General features: G+C 43.5%; 1 protein-coding gene across 1 annotated transcript in view; it reads left to right on the forward strand.

The window, feature by feature from the left end:
• Positions 1–18,696, forward strand: part of LOC121007728 (prolyl endopeptidase FAP-like) — a 154,594-nt gene that overhangs the window by 79,221 nt on the left and 56,677 nt on the right. The window contains exons 8-19 of the mRNA XM_040439869.1: positions 795–915; positions 2,486–2,640; positions 2,965–3,065; positions 4,824–4,959; positions 5,163–5,207; positions 7,966–8,070; positions 9,088–9,158; positions 10,118–10,171; positions 10,649–10,773; positions 10,859–10,906; positions 11,013–11,111; positions 12,010–12,079. Coding sequence (XP_040295803.1) covers positions 795–915; positions 2,486–2,640; positions 2,965–3,065; positions 4,824–4,959; positions 5,163–5,207; positions 7,966–8,070; positions 9,088–9,158; positions 10,118–10,171; positions 10,649–10,773; positions 10,859–10,906; positions 11,013–11,111; positions 12,010–12,079 — 1,130 coding nt within the window. The remainder of the gene's footprint in view (positions 1–794; positions 916–2,485; positions 2,641–2,964; positions 3,066–4,823; positions 4,960–5,162; positions 5,208–7,965; positions 8,071–9,087; positions 9,159–10,117; positions 10,172–10,648; positions 10,774–10,858; positions 10,907–11,012; positions 11,112–12,009; positions 12,080–18,696) is intronic.

An 18,696-nucleotide genomic window follows, 5' to 3' on the forward strand; every position in this document is an offset into this window, starting at 1 on the left:
GCCAAAAAATGCTTTTGAACATATAACTGCACCGCACAAGGGCAAATAAGATGTGGAAATATTTCCTTGTAATAAACCCTGTTATTGGCTGTATCAAACAGCACTTGCACCCCAAAAACAAGAACGGTTTGCTGGAATTACAGAGCTGTATAATGGCAATTTAAATCTGCAGTCAGTGCAGCAAGGTGTAATAGGATTGTTCCTGTTGCCCAGGCTGTAACCTCCCCTACTGAACCCTGTTCTGCTGCAATACTGTGGAGATCACACACACCTATCCTGACCCTTACCGGTATGTTCTTAACTTAGTCTCTGGTTTTCTTTTTGGGATCTTTTTGTACTTGACTTTGTTATCCCGATTGCCAACTTGGAATAGGGGAGCCATCAACCTCATGCTGAGCGTTACATATAGTGAGTGTTAGTTCACACCAGGCTTAGCGTACTATTGGTTTTAGAGCCCCCACCTCCTGTTACGGTATTTACCACTGATTGATTCTCCTTGTAAGAGGTAGATTAATATTAAGTATAGGTCTTGTAAATTATTGGATACATCTACTATTTATTATTAGAATTATATGCAATGTGTTATATGTGTGAAATTATGTTTATACTGTGATTTTTGAATAAAGATTATAAACTTTTAAATTAATGGGACGTGTAGTACTCATTCAGTGTGGTTCAATACTGTGGAATGATTCTATACAGCAAAATAGAAGTTGTAAAGTCTTTCCTAGCACTGTCCCTAGTGTCCTACTGTCCTAGCACTGTCCCTAATTATTTTTTATATATTGTTTTAGATATATGTTGTGGATAATAATATTTACTTAAGACATGAACCTGGACAATCATCTATTCAACTAACAAATGATGGGAAAGAAAATGAAATATTTAATGGAATTCCCGACTGGGTCTACGAAGGTGAGCAATGTCTTTCTTTTCTACTTCATGGGAGTTGGCCTTTTTCACCAGCTAAGGATTGGGCCAAGAAAGTTCCTATGGAAGTTTGTTCCTGATAATTGCACCCTGTAAAGGGTCAGCGGATAACCCAAGAAACATGAAAAATGTGGCATGATTGCATCTTTTATGCACCACCTAAAACTGTCGTTTGTTGGCAGCACATCCCCCCTTGTAAATTTTTTTTATTTTATGCTTTCCTATATTATGCTTTACAATTGACTATGGTTGAGACTGAACTGGCATAAATAATGATCCGGCCATCCTGATCGACCCTAGGATATTTGGATATTTAAATTGCAACAAGATATAGGTATTGCGCGGTGTGAGGTGTCATGTAGGTTACCACTGTATACTATGTAGACAATCTATGGATACTGTTGGTGGCTTTTGTGTTGTATATGTGCTGTTTGTATAATGTTTTGGAACTGTGTATGTGATGCATCAAGGCACTTGGAATACTTTACAAGATTACAGAGGGCAGGCCTTGTAATAGACCCATAGTAGTTGACATCTAGTAAAGAATATATTATTAGTAGAGATGAGCAAATCGATTCTAAATCAATCGGATTGACTACGATTTTCCCAAAAATTCTCCTTCCAAATAAAGCCAAAGTTTTGCCGCTTCCGACAAATCACGCAAAACGGCACCCTCCATTTTATATATGAAATTCAGTACACTAGTGAGAGAACCAGGGCAGGGAAGATGAAGACGGAGGATCACGTGACCCTGGACAGGGCCTGGCTAGTGTAGGCTGGCCTTTAATGCCTTGCAGTCAGCCTCACAGCCATTTAGGAGGGAGGATATTAACTTGTCTATTAGGCGCTATGTTAGGTGCCAAGCAGAGACGCCATTCTGAGCTTAACCATTGATGTTGCTGTCACAGACACAGCAATGGGACACACAAAACAATCCAGTTTAGGTTCTTATAGTGACATGTGTTGGAGCCAGCCTTCCCCCCCCCCAAGAACCTGTTTCAAAGCTTCTGCAGTTAATATGTCTACAATAAGCGTATTTTGCAGGGTCACCGGCTGCATATATTTTTGCCAGGGAGGTTGCACAATTACTCCTTTCTCCAAGAACCTGTTGCAAAGTTGCTACAGTTAATAAGTGTGCAATAAGCATATTTTCCAGAGTCACTGGCGGCATATAATTTGCCACAGACTGTGTCCAATAGTGAATATTTAGTACAGAATTTTATTCTATTTAGTACAGAATCCAACAGGCTCCAACACCATCAACAATGCTTTTACCCATAGTTATATATGTCACTCTGACTAATGGTGTATTTGCGTTACATGTGAGAATGATATCGACAAGAGACCTCAGAGAGTCATGCACACATTTTCAGGCTAATTTGAACACTTTCAATTCAGGTTGAACTTATCTGTATTGAATCTTCCGACTGATTTGTTAGAATCAGACCCAAAACAGATTTCAAAAAATTAGCTCATCTCTAATGGTGTCCCTAGTATATGGTATTTAATATTAATTCTGGTAAAAAAAAATGAAAATTTTTATTTTTTATTTTAGAGGAAATGCTCGGATCTAAGTATGCTATCTGGTGGTCTCCAAATGCCAAATTTATTGCCTATGTCCAGTTTAATGATAAAGATGTGCCATTAATAGAGTACTCTCTCTATGGTGAAGACCAGTATCCAAAAACTGTTAAAATACCATATCCAAAGGTGAGAAATGAGTTCACAAGCACAAAATTTTATATATTATAAATATGATATTTTGTAATATTGATAATGTTAATGAGACAGTTTCACTCTCTAAATGTTCTCAAAAAAGTCTAGTGTAATACAATAAATAGAGACTAGAGAGGAGGAGGAGGTGCAGCTGCCGTTTTTCTGTGTTTTTGTGAAACAGGTGCTGCAAGCATGTCCAGATTGGAAAATGGGCTAGTGGGGAAAATACAGTATACAGAATACATGCTTTACGTTACGTCAGGCAGAACTGAGCCTCAAGTGGTATAGATACCTACACAGTATTTCTCTCTTTAAAAGGCAGGAGCGAAAAACCCAGCAGTCAAAGTTTTCATTGTAAAGGTTGATGATCCACCATATGACAAAATCCAAGTGCCTGTGCCCGCTCTGATTTCTTCCAGGTAATGAAAGAAAATATGAAATAAATAATATCTATCTATCTATCTATCTATCTATCTATCTATCTATCTATCTATCTATCTATCTATCTATCATCTATCACATATCTTTTATCTATCTATCTATCTATCTATCTATCTATCTATCTATCTATCTATCTATCTATCTATCTATCATCTATCACATATCTTTTATCTATCTATTATCTATCTATCTATCTATCTATCTATCTATCTATCTATCTATCTATCTATCTATCTATCTATCATCTATCACATATCTATTATTTATCTATCTAGCTATATATCTCATATCTATCTTCACATGATATGTATAAAGATCGATTATGCACTTATGGCCCATTTACACAGGACACCGAATATGAGTTTACAATGAAACTTATTGTGCATTGTGCCGATCCTCTGTTATTCCCGTTAGATATTTAAGAATAAATGGACAATTAGGTGTGACTACCTGGGCACATGTCCCTCCCCAATCTATAACTGTCCAATCTGTGTTAACACTCTGTAGAGACAAAACTATTGACAAGAGGAAAGGCAACAGTTGTCAACTTACAGTTTTAACAAATAACTACTGAACACAGACTAAGGCCTCATGCACACGGCCGTGTTCCACGGCCAAGAGCGGTCCGTGGTGCCCCGGCTGGGATTCATTCTGACAGCAGGAGCGGACGGCGTCATAGCAACCAATGACGCCGTGCGCTCCTGCTGTCAGCAGGAATCCCGGCCGGGTTACCACGGACCGCTCTCGTGTGCATGAGCCTAAGGCCTCATGCACACAACCGTTTTTTTTGCGGTCCGCAAAACGGATTTCCGTAGTTCCGTGATCCGTGACCGTTTTTTCTCTGTGGGTCTTCCTTCATTTTTGGAGGATCCACGGACATGAAAAAAAAGTCGTTTTGGTGTCCACCTGGCCGTGCGGAGCCAAACAGATCCGTCCTGACTTACAATGCAAGTCAATGGGGACGGATCCGTTTGACGTTGACACAATATGGTGCAATTGCAAATGGATCCGTCCCCCATTGACTTTCAATGTAAAGTCAGGAGTCCCTATTAATATACCATAGGATCGGAGTTTTCTACAATCCGATGGTATATTTTAACTTGAAGCGTCCCCATCACCATGGGAACGCCTCTATGTTAGAATATACCATCGGATTTGACTTAGATCGTGAAACTCAGATCCGACAGTATATTCTAACACAGAGGCGTTCCCATGGTGATGGGGACGCTTCAGGTTAGAATATACTAAAAGAACTGTGTACATGACTGCCCCCTGCTGCCTGCGGCTGCAAAACGGTGCATTTTCCGATTTTTCCACGGACCCATTAAAAGTCAATGGGGCCGCGAAAAAAAACGGAAAACAGAACAACGGCCGCGGATGCACACAACGGTCGTGTGCATGAGGCCTAATAAGCACAGAGGATCCAGAAATGTGATTTCATAGGAAATGCAAATATTTACTGAAACAGAAATGTCAGGAGAGCAGGTCTTCACTGTGATGCTCAGTGTTCTATGGACCCCTGTGGGCGAGGATCATAGATTCAATAGAACACCCAAAAATTTCTTTAGCCACCAGAAAGCTGACATGTGCTCCGACTGCTGAGTCATTAAATGTTCATTAGCACTATTATTATAATAAACATCTACATTTAATATTAATTACTTCTTGCTGAGATTATGTTGTGAGATAAGCCGATACAGATCACGGGCTGTTAACTAACAGTGTTCTGTTCACAGTGAATACTGCTTCAGCTGGGTGACATGGATACTGGATGAGAGGGTCAGCGTACAGTGGGTGACAAGAATACAGAACATATCAATCATATCAATATGTGACTATGAGGAGAGGTCAAGTACGTGGATTTGTCCAAAGGTACTTGATGTGTATATATATATTTTTTTATTATTATTTTTATTACCTGGAATCACATATTGCTGTATTAAATATGTCTATCTATCTATCTGTAAATAGCCTTCAGTATACACTAAAGGGCCTACAAGAAGATGCCTAACCATAGATCCTGTGGATGTACAGTATTTAATCCAGTTTTATTTTTTTTCCTGCTCTCTCTTTAGAATCGTCAACATGTTGAAGCAAGTAAAACAGGCTGGATCGGCGTGGTATGTATCTTTTCATTCAATATTTATTAAATAGTATCATTATATGTAACTTTATGTCACCTTATTATCTATCAATATGGGACATGTATTTGTTCTTTGACAGATATTTATCCATAAGTTGTAATTAGACTCTGGGGAACGATCTCGTTACCAAAATCCCCAAACCAGCCCCATGCCTGCTCACCAATGTCGGCCATAGCTTTATTAACAAAAAGACCATCTCAGACAGGAAAACTCTGCAACTGGTGTCATCGCCAAAGCGGTTTACCTGGTGATATGTTAACGCTCATGTAAAAGATGACGGCCAACAAAGGGGATGAGGCTAAAAAACTGATCCCCAAGAAATTTAGTGAAAGCCTGCTTTCTACGGTCACACATTGGGTTACCATATTACTTGCCATTTACCAAGTACCATTAACCAGGGCCATCCTTAGCAGTCTGAGAACTATGCTGCAACTTCTGATGTTACTAAAGGGGAAGGAAGGGGGGGGGCTGACCTTGATGACCTGGGTACCTGAAGTCTGCATCTCCGATCAAGCAACCTTTTGTGGCACATTCATTCCATAGTTTATTGATTGGACTGTGTTATTTGCACGTTGTAGGATTTGATTGTATTATTCGAGAACTACATTGTACACCATAAAGAGGAAAGTGCTGCATCAGGGCAAACTCGATGATAACCGCTAACCAATAACCGCTCCTAATATATCCCTTATACAAATGTAGAAAACATTAACCTGACAGTTAACACGTTAATTCGTAGGGTATTTAACGCATTACATGTCAAGTTAATGATTGCTACATCTGAACCTTAGCCAATGAGGAGGTTGTGCATCTCTTTCCTGTTATTGACACTATATCTTTTATGCCAATTGTTAGTTTTTGGTTCACGCATTCATTCATCATTCAGATATAATTGCTGTCTGTTTGTAGCCGCTACGTGCTGAGGGGACATTTTTACGCTAATTAGTGCAATTTGCAAATACTAGTCTAATGATTTGTTTGAACAGCGGTACCAGACATAAACTTAATTATAGCTATGTTAGAATGCACTTTGTTCAAGTAAATTGATCATTTGGCGTTGGGAATGTCTTGACTCATGACACTTTTATGCTGCGAATAGAAGCACATCTACTAAATGAACATCTGCGCCGTACTTACTCATTTCGCTATTTAAGTGGAAGACGATCGCATCTTAATACAGAATATTCTTGAAATAAGGAGAGATGAGACCTCATCTCTGTAGCTGACTTATTAAAATTATTCTAGATTACTGCTCTTTGCCTTGTTCTGCCATAATATATGCTAATATATGTATTTCTAATTACTTGCATTTGGAGATGTATGTACAGCAACGAGCTAATCCGGAAGCTTCACCCTATGTTTGGTATCTAAAGTTACCTTGCTTTGTTAATTAGCTCATTAGCGTTCTTAATCCTTTCAAGAGAAAAATAATTGAAATCAAGGTAGATGTCATATATATCTGGATCTGGGTGATTCTCCTACATTCTCTGTGAAATGCCCAGAGACATGGAAAGGTGAAGGAAAGAGCTATACCTATGGAATGCACTCGCACTTGGGTCATAGTGCCTAAGGGTGCCACATAAGGAGATATTGAGCTCTCTTAAAGGGTTTGTTCACCTTTTATTAAGTGATGGCCTATCCTCTGGATAGTGGAGGTCCAACTCCCACCGATCAGCTGTTCGACAATAGCTCCTGGAAGCAGACAGCTCCGACTACTTTGTAATGGACTGCTGCATCGGTCCCATTGACTTCAAAAGGAGCAGCGCTGCAGTGATGAGCTCAATTCCCTGCAAAGTAGTCAGAGCTGTCTGCTTCCTGTGCTGGAACTGTTGTCGGAAACCTGATCAACTCCAGCCTGAGGATAGGCAGGAGTGGACAAACCCTTTAATCACTGCAATCACAGAAATGAAGCTTTACAAGGCGCCCATTGAAATCACGTGGTTATCTAAAGCACGCGGCTATTTTAACTCCTTGTCTTCCTGCACTATGTATTTGTAACACAGGCAGAAAGAGGTTAATGCATAGTGTTATGCATTCCATTTTATAGAAAATGGTGGAATACAGTAAAACCAAATCTAAAAATCTTAAATAAAGCTCAAGTTAGAAAGAAGCATTTTTTACCACAAGATATACAGTATGTAGCAGCGCATGCAGTTCGGCTCCATTCAAACTCCTACTAACCGGGAGTCCCCTGTACTTGCCTTCAATGTTGGTCCCAGCAGCTGGACTTCCACCAGTTTAGCATTTATCGCCTATCCAGATAATTGTTTTTTTGTAGGAATACCCCTTTAACTAATACAGATCTGATTGCCTACAGCCTGAATTCACTGTCAGTTTCTAACCCATTCCTCAGTTATACGACAGTTACCCTGAACTGTCTCCTGTCTCTTAGGGTCCATTCACACGTCCGGATGTGTCTTTTGGATCCGCAAAACACGGACACTGGCAATGTGCATTCCACATTTTGCGGACCGCACATCGCCGACACTCTCATAGAAAATGTATTTTCTTGTCCGCAATTGCGGACAAGAATAAAACATGTTCTATTTTATGCGGATACGGAAGTGCGGATACGGAAGTGCGGATCCGCAAATGCGGATGCGGACAGCACTTTCCGGCCCCATTAAAAATTGCAGTACGGATGCGGACCCATTTTGCGGACGTGTGAATGGACCCTTATTGTGTTTCTGTCTTTTTGCAGTCATTCACCTTTGTCATGAATTGTCTTTTCCAGTTTTTCCCGTCTCTCCCGACGTTCACATCAGACAGTATATCCTATTACCAAATCCTCAGTGACCGGGATGGCTATAAACATATCCATTATATCAATGACACCACGGTACGTGGCACTGCTTATACCTATTACCTGAATTCGTACTGCACGGTCTACTGTATACCACCCGATGCCAGATGACATTACTTTAAAAGGGTTTTCCCGGTTCAGGATAATGACAGTATGTCCTTAGGATAGGCCATCAATATCAGAACGGTGGGGTCTTCCTCTCGGCTCCCCCAGTGATCAGCTGTTTGTAGGGGCCATGGCAGTCAGGTCAGCGCTGCGGCTTCTTTATTGTCTTCCTGCACACCATCTATGTAGCAGTGGTTCAGGGTATGGAAGCTTTGTCCTGATCACTAGATTACAATATCATGCACCACCACTACTAAGTAGATGACATGTTGGTCGATGGACCCATGTAAACAATGAAGAGGCCACAGAACTCAGACACAAATGTCATCAGCAGGGTAACAAGAGCTGGATACCACCGATCTGATATCCTAAGGATCAACCATTAATATCCTTAACCTGGAAAACCATTTAACAAAAAATATTCTGTAATATTTTTTATTTTTATTTTTATATTAGAGTATTTGGGTATTAAAACATTTCAGATATGATTGTAACATTGATGGAGGGGTTGTCCCTCTTAGGCATTTATGGCATGTTCATAGGGTATGACCACCATGACTTTTGAGGACAAGCATGAGGGGAATCCCAGAGGTGAGATGTGCCAGAAATGTCTAAAGTGAGAAACCCCTTCACTGGTTCATTGACAATAAGGTTGCAAAGTTTATTAAAATGTTGCAAAGGAAAAGTGGAGCATTTGCCCATAGCAACCAACGTGCTTACATATTTTATTTTCCAAAAGCCATCTGAAAAATTAGAACTTTAATCTGATTGGCTGCAGTGGTCAACAGTGATGGCCAGTTCGCCGTGTTCGCCCGCGAACACATGCTGGCTGCCATCTTAAATCACAAGTTCGGCGAGGCACAGGTAAGTCCTTACCTGTGCCTGCGCCGCGAGCCGGGGGGCCTTCATCGGGCGATCTTACAATTTCCATGTATTTTTTTTTTTTAGGATAATGCTATCCAGATTACGAAAGGACGTTGGGAAGTGATTTTTATATTGTACATTACAGACAAAGCTATGTAAGTGTGCCATAAATATTTATTCTGTTGGTTATGCTGTGCATTTCAATAAAGTACAAATTCCTTTAATCTTGTATAAGTTAATCTAGAAATCCTGTTAGTTTTGCACTTAAAGCTACCATCCAGTCTAAACCTAAAATCAGACTAGACATGATGTATGTAGAGTCAACATACCTGGTGCCCTCCATCTCTCTGTTCTGGTCCCATAAGATTCCTTTCGGGATGTCTGTGCGTTTCATCATTTCAGACCTTCCCATGCGGGAAAATCAGACATCATATAGTACATGAGAATATCTTTCTAACAAAGCTAGAGCCAGCCCTGTACCTCACATGGATCCAGAGATCTCCACATTCCTTGCTCCAACTGCCCTGCTACATTTATTTCAAGCTAGCAGCTCCTTTCTGCTGCCTCTGGTTGGATGAAACTTAGCATATGTGACCCCCTCTATGAGATGGACAGAGAAATTAGAAAAAGAACACGCAGCAGGTGGCGCTGTACAGATACATTTTATTGAATAGCACAATGGCTATCAGGGGCGGATTGGGAACTAGAAGTGGCCCTGGGAAAAAAACATAACTGTGGCCCCATGTTGCAGGTGGGTCCAAATTGAGGGAAGGCGGGGTAATTACAAATAATTAGGCAGGGACAGCAATACCATAGTGCGGAGCAATATACCGCAGTGCAGCACAAAATACTGCCACCTGCGCCACAGTATTGAACTGTATCACTGTCCAGAAGATGTCAATGCAGTTGAATTTAAGAGGGCACCTACAGCTGCTGGCGTAGGAGAGAATCAGATCATTGTGTACCCAGCTGGCAGCCTTGAGGGCATTTCCCTGTAGGCCAATGGCCAATCTGCCCCGATGGCTATAATAATCTATCTAGTGCCAGTCTTAATACTTAATGTCCCCTGGTATTTTACATAGCAGATGATTAAGTGATTTTCTTTGTTTTACAGATATTACACAAGTAATGAATTTGAAGGATTTCCCGGAAGGAGGAATGTTTATCGGTAATATCTTCTCCAGTATTCGCCTTTTTAAAAAAAAAAAAACATTTACTGGATTGCAAGTGCACATATTATTAAAATCTTTCTGCTTGGGGAGTCCCCTGAAAATAAGTTGATTGCGGATGTCCTGCTGTTTGGACCTCCACCGGTCACCTGTGATTTGCAGGGGAACCTGGTAGCAAGTGTTTAATTTATCTGCAGTGCCACCACAGGGCATATGAAGTATTACACAGTTCTCATTAACACCAATGAGCTCTCTGTGTAATGCATGAGTATGTCAGGTCCTCCAAAGAGATGGCTGTTCTTCTGCAAAAACTTGCTGCTCTTATGTTTACAAAGTCTAGATGTAAGTTCTTAATGGAGGACCTTCCGCTATTACCTTAACACGCCATAATACCGTATTTCACAATGGGTTTTCTATGTATCATTCTATGTATGCAATTATAACTATTCTGTACAAAAATTCTAATTACATTGCAGCATCTCACTGCAAGGAAACCGTCAAGAAAAGCAATGCCTTACCTGCACTTTAAGGAAGGAGCGGTGCCAGTATTATTATGCCAGGTTTAGCACCAATGCTAAGTACTACACCCTCAGCTGTTATGGTAAGAGCTTCAAACTGTCCGCCGTAATAAACGGAGTTGAAAATAATTGTCTTAGGATAACGATTTCATTTCTTTTATTTTGCAGGTCCAGGGCTTCCCATACATACAATTCACAATGGCACTACAGATAAAGGTACAACTATTGCATTTCTTATGTGAGGTTACTGATTGGCTAATTATCTATATACGTTTTTGCATTATCTGAATGATTTAAATACTTATTGTGACATTTGGTTTAGAACTTCAGATACTACAGGACAACCAAAAACTGGAATCCAGTCTTCTACCGGTACAGATGCCGACTGAGAAAATTGGGAACATTAAACAGAATGGAATGAGTAGGAGCTCCTTCTTTATCGTCCTTATATTTACCTGGTTATCAATTCACCGAGATAATATTTTCATTGGTTATTTCAAATATAGAGAATATTCTGTTTATAGACATTGATAAACAGATTTTATCATTTTCCAAGAGCGTCAGTTTTCTAGCTGCAGTGCATTGATACATCTCTGGGAGAAAGGAAGGAAACTATTAAAACTAAGAACGTAAACCTCCGCTATATGCACATACTCTTTCTGCAGTGACCGCTAGGTGGTGCTATAGACCGAACCAGTTATTAAACTATTTTAGGGTACGATTATTACCTAAAATATATATGGCTGATTGTCAGTTTTCCGAAATCAAAGAATATCTGAAACTACTGTATGCATGATCCCCCTTCATTCTACCAGGAGGATCCGGTGTCCAGACACCCAGCCGAAAGCTAGGTTTACACATTAGACTAATGTCAGTCACACCTGAAGATTTTGGGATCGGCTGTCCATCTAATGTACAGTATATAAGAGTTTCTTAAGTTTACCCAGATGCAAATCTTGGGAGAAGCAAGGATTTTTGTTGTCTTTCAACATGCCCAATCCTTTTTATTGGCAAGGGATATAAGCCGCTGCCCATTTAGAACATAAAATGCATATGGCAGAATGAGGAGCATCTTACTCAAGTCATAGAGTCAAGGCCTTACAGTGACTCTATTCTAGATAGTTAGTATTTTATGTTTTGCGATTGCTGAGGCTTTCTAATGTAAACGAAGAGAGAAAGAATAGGAATGCATGTTAAGTACATTGTATGCTAAATTCCATACACACATTCAAGATCTAGAACTTTATCTGACATTTGTCTGTTACAATTGTTTTTTATTTTAGCTAAAATGATACTTTTTTTTTTTTTTTTTTTCCCAGCGTTCTGGTACAAGATGACTTTACCTCCTCGCTTTGATAAATCAAGGAAGTATCCCTTTCTTCTCTATGTGTAAGTAATTAATCAATCATTAGTTTTAGACGTTAAATACTTACTGTACCTCTGGTGTTAAAAATTGGTCAAGGGAAAAGTTCTTGTTACCTGTCGACCTGTCGTAACACAAAGAATTCAGGATTTATTTTCTTCATTGCATTGGAAAAATGAAAAGGCAGTTTTATTGATGTTCATTAGAGATAAGCGAATTTCTCAAAAATTAGATTTGGCCGGTTTGCCGAATTCTCCCCAAAAAATAATCGGTTTTATCAGAATTTTTTTTGTGGTGAATCGCGTTAAAAACAACTATTTCCTGGCTTGAGAGAGCCTTTATAGTGGTGTAGAACACTCTGCCTTGCAGTAACACGCATAGGGAGTCTGCTGTGGTAGTGAAGCAATACTGTGAGTCAGTATGACATGCAGATGACAGGCGTCGCTCTTAGAATCACTCCACACTTTACTTATTTAGGCAGTTACGGGGCCAAAACTGACCAAATATCTCAAGTGTGAACTCAGCCTTACAGGTCAATGTTAACGTCAAGAAGAAGCCCACTGCTTTTACACAGTCATTAGCTGATTCCACATAGATGTCTAAAGAACCTGTTCTATTAAACGCTTATACAAGTAGAGCCGCTCGACAGAGTGGAGAGGGTGTCACCAGTAAGTATGTGTTGACGTCACTGATTATTTTGCCCTTCCTCTGAACTGTCAGAACAATAACCCCTCAAAAAACAGATCCTGTCTGTGGAGCATCCACCTTCACTTGGTCAGCATTTGGTCAGCAATCCATCAGTATTACTAAAGCCAAAAAACCAGGAGTGGATCCAAAACAGAGATGACACGTGAATGGAATATTTGCATGTTTTCTGTGTTTTGTACCCACTCCTGCTTTTGGCTACCAAATCATAAGCCAATTGTGATGCAAAATAGGGACCATGTCATGCAGGCCTTACAGCTGTTACATAGACAGGATCCGTTGTGCGTCTCATTTTTCCTTCCTTCTGACAGATCAAAAGAAGGGTCAAATAAATGATGATGTTAGCCAGGCCGAAAGGCAAAATAGTGGCCCAGTCATGAAGTGAGGAGGGTGTGAACAGCATGAGAAGTCCACAGAAAGGCCCTATGACATAGTGGTGAGGTGGAAGCAGCATGAGGAGACCACAGAGTAGCCCAATGACAGAGTCTGGAGGTGGCAGCAGCATCAAGAGGAGGCCACAGAGTGGCACAATGACAGTGTGGAGGTGGCAGCAGCATGAGGAGACCACAGAGTGGCACAATGAAAGAGTGTGGAGGTGGCAGCAGCAGCATCAGGAGGCCACACTACAGGAGAGGTGGGTGGCAATAGCAGTACCAGCTGAAGAAGGTGGGTGAAACAAGGAGCAATTGGCATCAGAGGTGTGGCATCAGGCGGGTGACAGCATCAGAATAGTAGCTGAGGCAGGTAGCCACAGGAAACCGGTCTCTTTTGTCAAAGTGTTGGTGTGGCACCGTGGATGATTTAGTCTGATGCATCAGGCATTGGTGGGTGGAAATCCTGGCTGATCCACGCCTGATTCATCTTCACAAAGGTCAGTCTCTCCACATTTTGGGTGGACAGGCGAGTTCTTCTTGTGGTAAATATGGCCCCCGCCGCACTAAACACTCGCTCTGATGCCACACTACTGGCTGGGCAAGACAGCTTTTCCAGGGCAAATCCAGTTTGGCTGCCCAGATCTTTAATGTGGGGTGGCAGGGTGCTGTCCAAATATACCACCACCTGCTAGTTCAGGTCCTACTCCAGGTCTAGCTGCTGCTGCTGCTGGTGAGTAGTTTCTTCACTAGGCGGGTGAAGAAAGCTGCTCACCAGCGACTCTAGATTCAAGTTGCTGCTGATGGAGCTGAAACTGCTTCTACCCCCCACCCTGCCATAGAGGAGGAATGTGAGCACAGAGGGCCCCCCTCGGTCAGACCTGTGAGAGGATGGACGATGGCGCAGATGGGCAGTGGCCATTTGACTACATAGGATGCCTCTATAGTAGTTCAGTTTGTCCTCCCTCTCAGCGGATGTAAAAGGCCCCCATTTTGGACCAGTAGGGAGGGTCCAACAAGGTGGAGAGCCAGAAGTCATCCCTCTGCGGAATGGTGACAATTCGGCTGTCACTATGCAAGCGAGCATGCATCGGGCCATTTGTGCAAGTGACTCGGAGGGACTCCCTGCTTTCATCTCCACTGCATACTGCCACGGTGTGTCTGGGTCCTCTGCCTCGTCTTCCTCTTCGCCCTGTAGCTCCTCTGGCTGCTCCTGATCTTCTACTCCTGTCACCTGTGTGTAAAAACCACCCATTTCCCTACACATTGCTTGTGCTCCAATGCCCTTCTCCTCCTCCAGTTCAGTCCCCACAGGGCTCATGTGACCATGAGATCTAAGCGCCACGTCTCCAGTCCCCTGACCAGCCGGATTTGCCAGCATCTTTTCCAGGACATAAGGCAGTGGAATGATGTTGTTCATCCCATAGTCTTGGCGACTGACAAATAACGTGACCTCCTCAAAGGACCTGAGCAAACAGCAGGTGTCACGGGTATGAGCGGCCACTGGCTGACATCGAAGTTACACAGGGGAGTACTCCTATCTGCTTGGATCATCAAGATATTGTTTATGGCCTTTCTCTGTTCGTATAGTCGGTCCAACATATGGAGGGTGGAATTCCAACTGGTGGAAATGTCGCATATCAGCCTATTTTGGGGGATGCCGTTCTGCCGCTGCAGCTCAAGGAGGGTGTGCTTTGTGGTGTACGAGTGGCTGAAGTGCATGCAAAGTTTCCTGGCCATTTTTAGGATGTCTTGCCGATGGGTGGGAGACTTCAGGAACCACTTGACAACCAGATTGAACATGTGTGCCATGCAGGGCGCATGGCTTAGCCCTCCTTGATGCAGTGCCAACACCATGTTCTTCCCGTTGTTGGTCACCATGGTTCCGATTTTGAGTTGTCGCAGAGAAAGCCGGGATTTGATTTCTTGATGAAGGACATGGAGCAGTTCTTCCCCTGTGTAACTCAGTTCACCCAGGCAAATGAGGTGCAGAACAGCGTGACACTGCCGTGCCCTGCACATGTGGTATGCTGGAGGGGCAGTGTGAATTGTCCCTGTAGTGGAGGCTGAGGACACGGTGGAGGATGATGAGGAAGAGGCGGATATTGTCTCAGGACCAATGACATAAAAACGTGGAGGCAGAAACGGCGACACCTGGACAACTTGCTGGTGTGGCTGTGCAGGAACCACAATCACCCAGTGGGCCGTAAAGGACATGTATTGTCCCTGACCGTAGTTACAGCTCCACACGTCAGCACTGCCATGCACTTTGGCAGACACAGACAGGCTCAAAGACTGGCCCACCTTCTGTTCTACATACGTGTGCAGGGCTGGTACTGCCTTTTTGGCAAATAAATGATGCCTTCGGACTCTCCACCTCGGCTTGGCACAAGCCATCAGTTCTCTGAAAGGTGCAGAGATCAACCACTTGAAAAGGGATCGACTGCAGCACCAGCAACTTGGCCAGGAGCACATTTAGCTTCTGCGCTGTTGGATGAGTGCGCGCATACTGTTGTGTCAATTGCTTCGGTGATCGATTGCTGACGGAATGACTGACGAGGAGTAGTAGGAGGAGGACAGGAGCATCAGGACCAGCAGATGATGGGAAGGACAGACGGCTCCCTTCAGCTGAGGTGGTGGAGCCTTGACTGCCTGAAATCAGGTGCGTTCCACTGGGTGATGAAGCGGTTGCTGCGGAAGGCTGGACCACCACATCGGAGCCATGGTTCTCCCAGGCCACTTTATGGTGACGCTGCATATGTTGACGCAGGGCCGTGGTGTCAACATTGGCACCCTGGCTACGCTTCACCTTCTGCCCAAAGATTATACTAATGGCGATGTTCACCAAATCCAGCGGCCTAACAAAAAACTGCCACACCACAGAGTAGGTCATTTTACCCCCAACACTCTGCACTGACTGACTGCTACCACCGCTGCTTCCGTGAACCCCTGCACCACTAATTTCCGGGCAGGTAGGCTCCTGCGAAGCGGGTGGTCTACCCTGGGCATGTTTGGCTGTCGACTTCCCACTGATGCCACCCTGCTGACTCCCGGCCATGCTAGCGACTTACTGATGTCCTACTCAACGGTCTCTGGGTCAGGAGCCTGACTGCTCGCAACACCACCCCCCACACCACTCTCCTCATCACTACTTGCCCGCCTACCAGAGGAAGCAGTAAATGTCTCCTCCACATCTTGGCTGGCCAGGAGCTGCTGACTGTCCTCTAGTAGCTCGTCCTCGCTGTATAGTGGAGCTGAGCCCACATAATATAATACTTAATTGGTAAATTTAGCAGCTCACCCCTATTCCTAACATAGTAACATAGTATATAAGGCCAAAAAAATACATTTGTCCATCCAGTTCAGCCTGTTATCCTGCAAGTTGATCCAGAGGAAGGCAAAAAAAAAACTGTGAGGTAGAAGCCAATTTTCCCCAAAATTCCTTCCCGACTCCATTCAGGCAATCAGATATCTCCCTGGATCAATGACCCCTCTCTAGTAGCTATAGCCTGTAATATTATAACACTCCAGAAATACATCCAGGCCCCTCTTGAAAACATTTTGTGAACTCACCATCACCACCTCCTCAGGCAGTGAGTTCCATAGTCTCACTGCTCTTACCGTAAAGAATCCTCTTCTATGTTTGTGTACAATCCTTCTTTCCTCCAGACGCAGAGGATGTCCCCTCGTCACAGTCATAGTCCTGGGGATAAATAGATGATGGGAGAGATCTCTGTACTGACCCCTGACATATTTATACATAGTAATTAGATCTCCCCTCAGTCATCTTTTTTCTAAAGTGAATAACCCTAATTTTGATAATCTTTCAGGGTACTGTAGTTCCCTCATTCCAGTTATTACTTTAGTTGCCCTCCTCTGAACCATCTCCAGCTCTGCTATGTCTGCCTTGTTCACAGGAGACCAGAACTGTACACAGTACTCCATGTGTGGTCTGACCAGTGATTTGTAAAGTGATAGGACTATGTTCTCATCACGGGCATCTATGCCGTTTTCATGCAATCCATTATCTTATTGGCCTTGGAAGCAGCTGCCTGACACTGTTTTTTACAGCTTAGTTTGCTGTTCACTCAAATTCCTAGGTCCTTTTCCATGTCAGTGTTAGGCCTCATGCACACACCGTTGTGTGCATCCGTGGCCGTTGTTCTGTTTTCCGTGATTTTCTGCGGACCCATTGACTTTCAATGGGTCCGTTGAAAACTTGGAAAATGCCCCGTTGTTCATCCGCGGCCCGTGATCCGTGTTTCCCGTCCGTCAAAAAAATATGACCTGTTCTATTTTTTTGACAGACAACGTTTCACTGACCCATTCAAGTCAATGGGTCCGTGAAAAAACACGGATGCACACAAGTTTGTCATCCGCGTCCGTGATCCGTGGCCGTAGGCTACTTTCACACAGACGGATCCGCTGATCCGTCTGCATAAAAGCTTTTTCAGAGCTGAGTTTTCACTCTAATCCGACAGTATATTCTAACACAGAGGCGTTCCCATGGTGATGGGGACGCTTCAAGTTAGAATATACTAAGAACTTTGTACATGACTGCCCCCTGCTGCCTGACAGCACCTGATCTCTTACAGGTGGCTGTGATCCGCACAATTAACCCCTCAGGTGCCTGAGAGGTTAATTGTGCGCATCATAGCCCCCTGTAAGAGATCAGGTGCTGCCAGGCAGGAGGGGGAAGACCCCCCTCCCTTGTATTTAACTCATTGGTGGCCAGTGCGGCCCCCCTCCCTCCCCTGTATTTAACTCATTGGTGGCCAGTGCGGCCTACCCTCTCCCCCCCACCTAATTAAAATCACCTTCCCCCATCATTGGTGGCCAGTGCGGCCTCCCCTCTCCCCCGCCTAATTAAAATCACCTTCCCCCATCATTGGTGGCAGCGGAGAGTTCCAATCGGAGTCCCAGTTTAATCGCTGGGGCTCCGATCGGTAACCATGGCAACCATGGTTAGAAGCATTATACTTACCTGCGATGTCTGTGATCGGCCGGGCGCTCCTCCTACTAAGTGACAGGTCTGTGCTTTAGGCAATGCGCCGCACAGACCTTTCACTTACCAGTAGGAGGAGCGCCCGGCCGGTCACAGACAGCGAAGGTAAGTATAATGCTTCTAAAATTGCTAAGTAACCATGGCAACCAGGACGGCAGTAGCATCCTGGTTGCCATGGTTACCGATCGGAGCCCCAGCGATTAAACTGGGACTCCGATCGGAACTCTCCGCTGCCACCAATGATGGGGGAAGGTGATTTTAATTAGGGGGGGAGAGGGGAGGCCGCACTGGCCACCAATGATGGGGGGGTGATTTTAATCAGGGGGGGGGGGAGAGGGGAGGCCGCACTTGCCACCAATGATGGGGGAAGGTGATTTTAATTAGGTGGGGGGGAGAGGGTAGGCTGCACTGGCCACCAATGAATATAATACTGGGGAGGGAGGGAGGGGGTCGCACCTGAGGGGTTAATTGTGCTGATCACAGCCCCTGTAAGAGATCGGGTGCTGCCAGGCAGCATGGGGCAGTCATGTACACAGTTCTTACTATATTCTAACTTGAAGCA

This window comes from Bufo bufo, chromosome 7 (assembly GCF_905171765.1).
Source record: "Bufo bufo chromosome 7, aBufBuf1.1, whole genome shotgun sequence".
In the NCBI taxonomy this organism is placed as follows: Eukaryota; Metazoa; Chordata; class Amphibia; order Anura; family Bufonidae; genus Bufo; species Bufo bufo.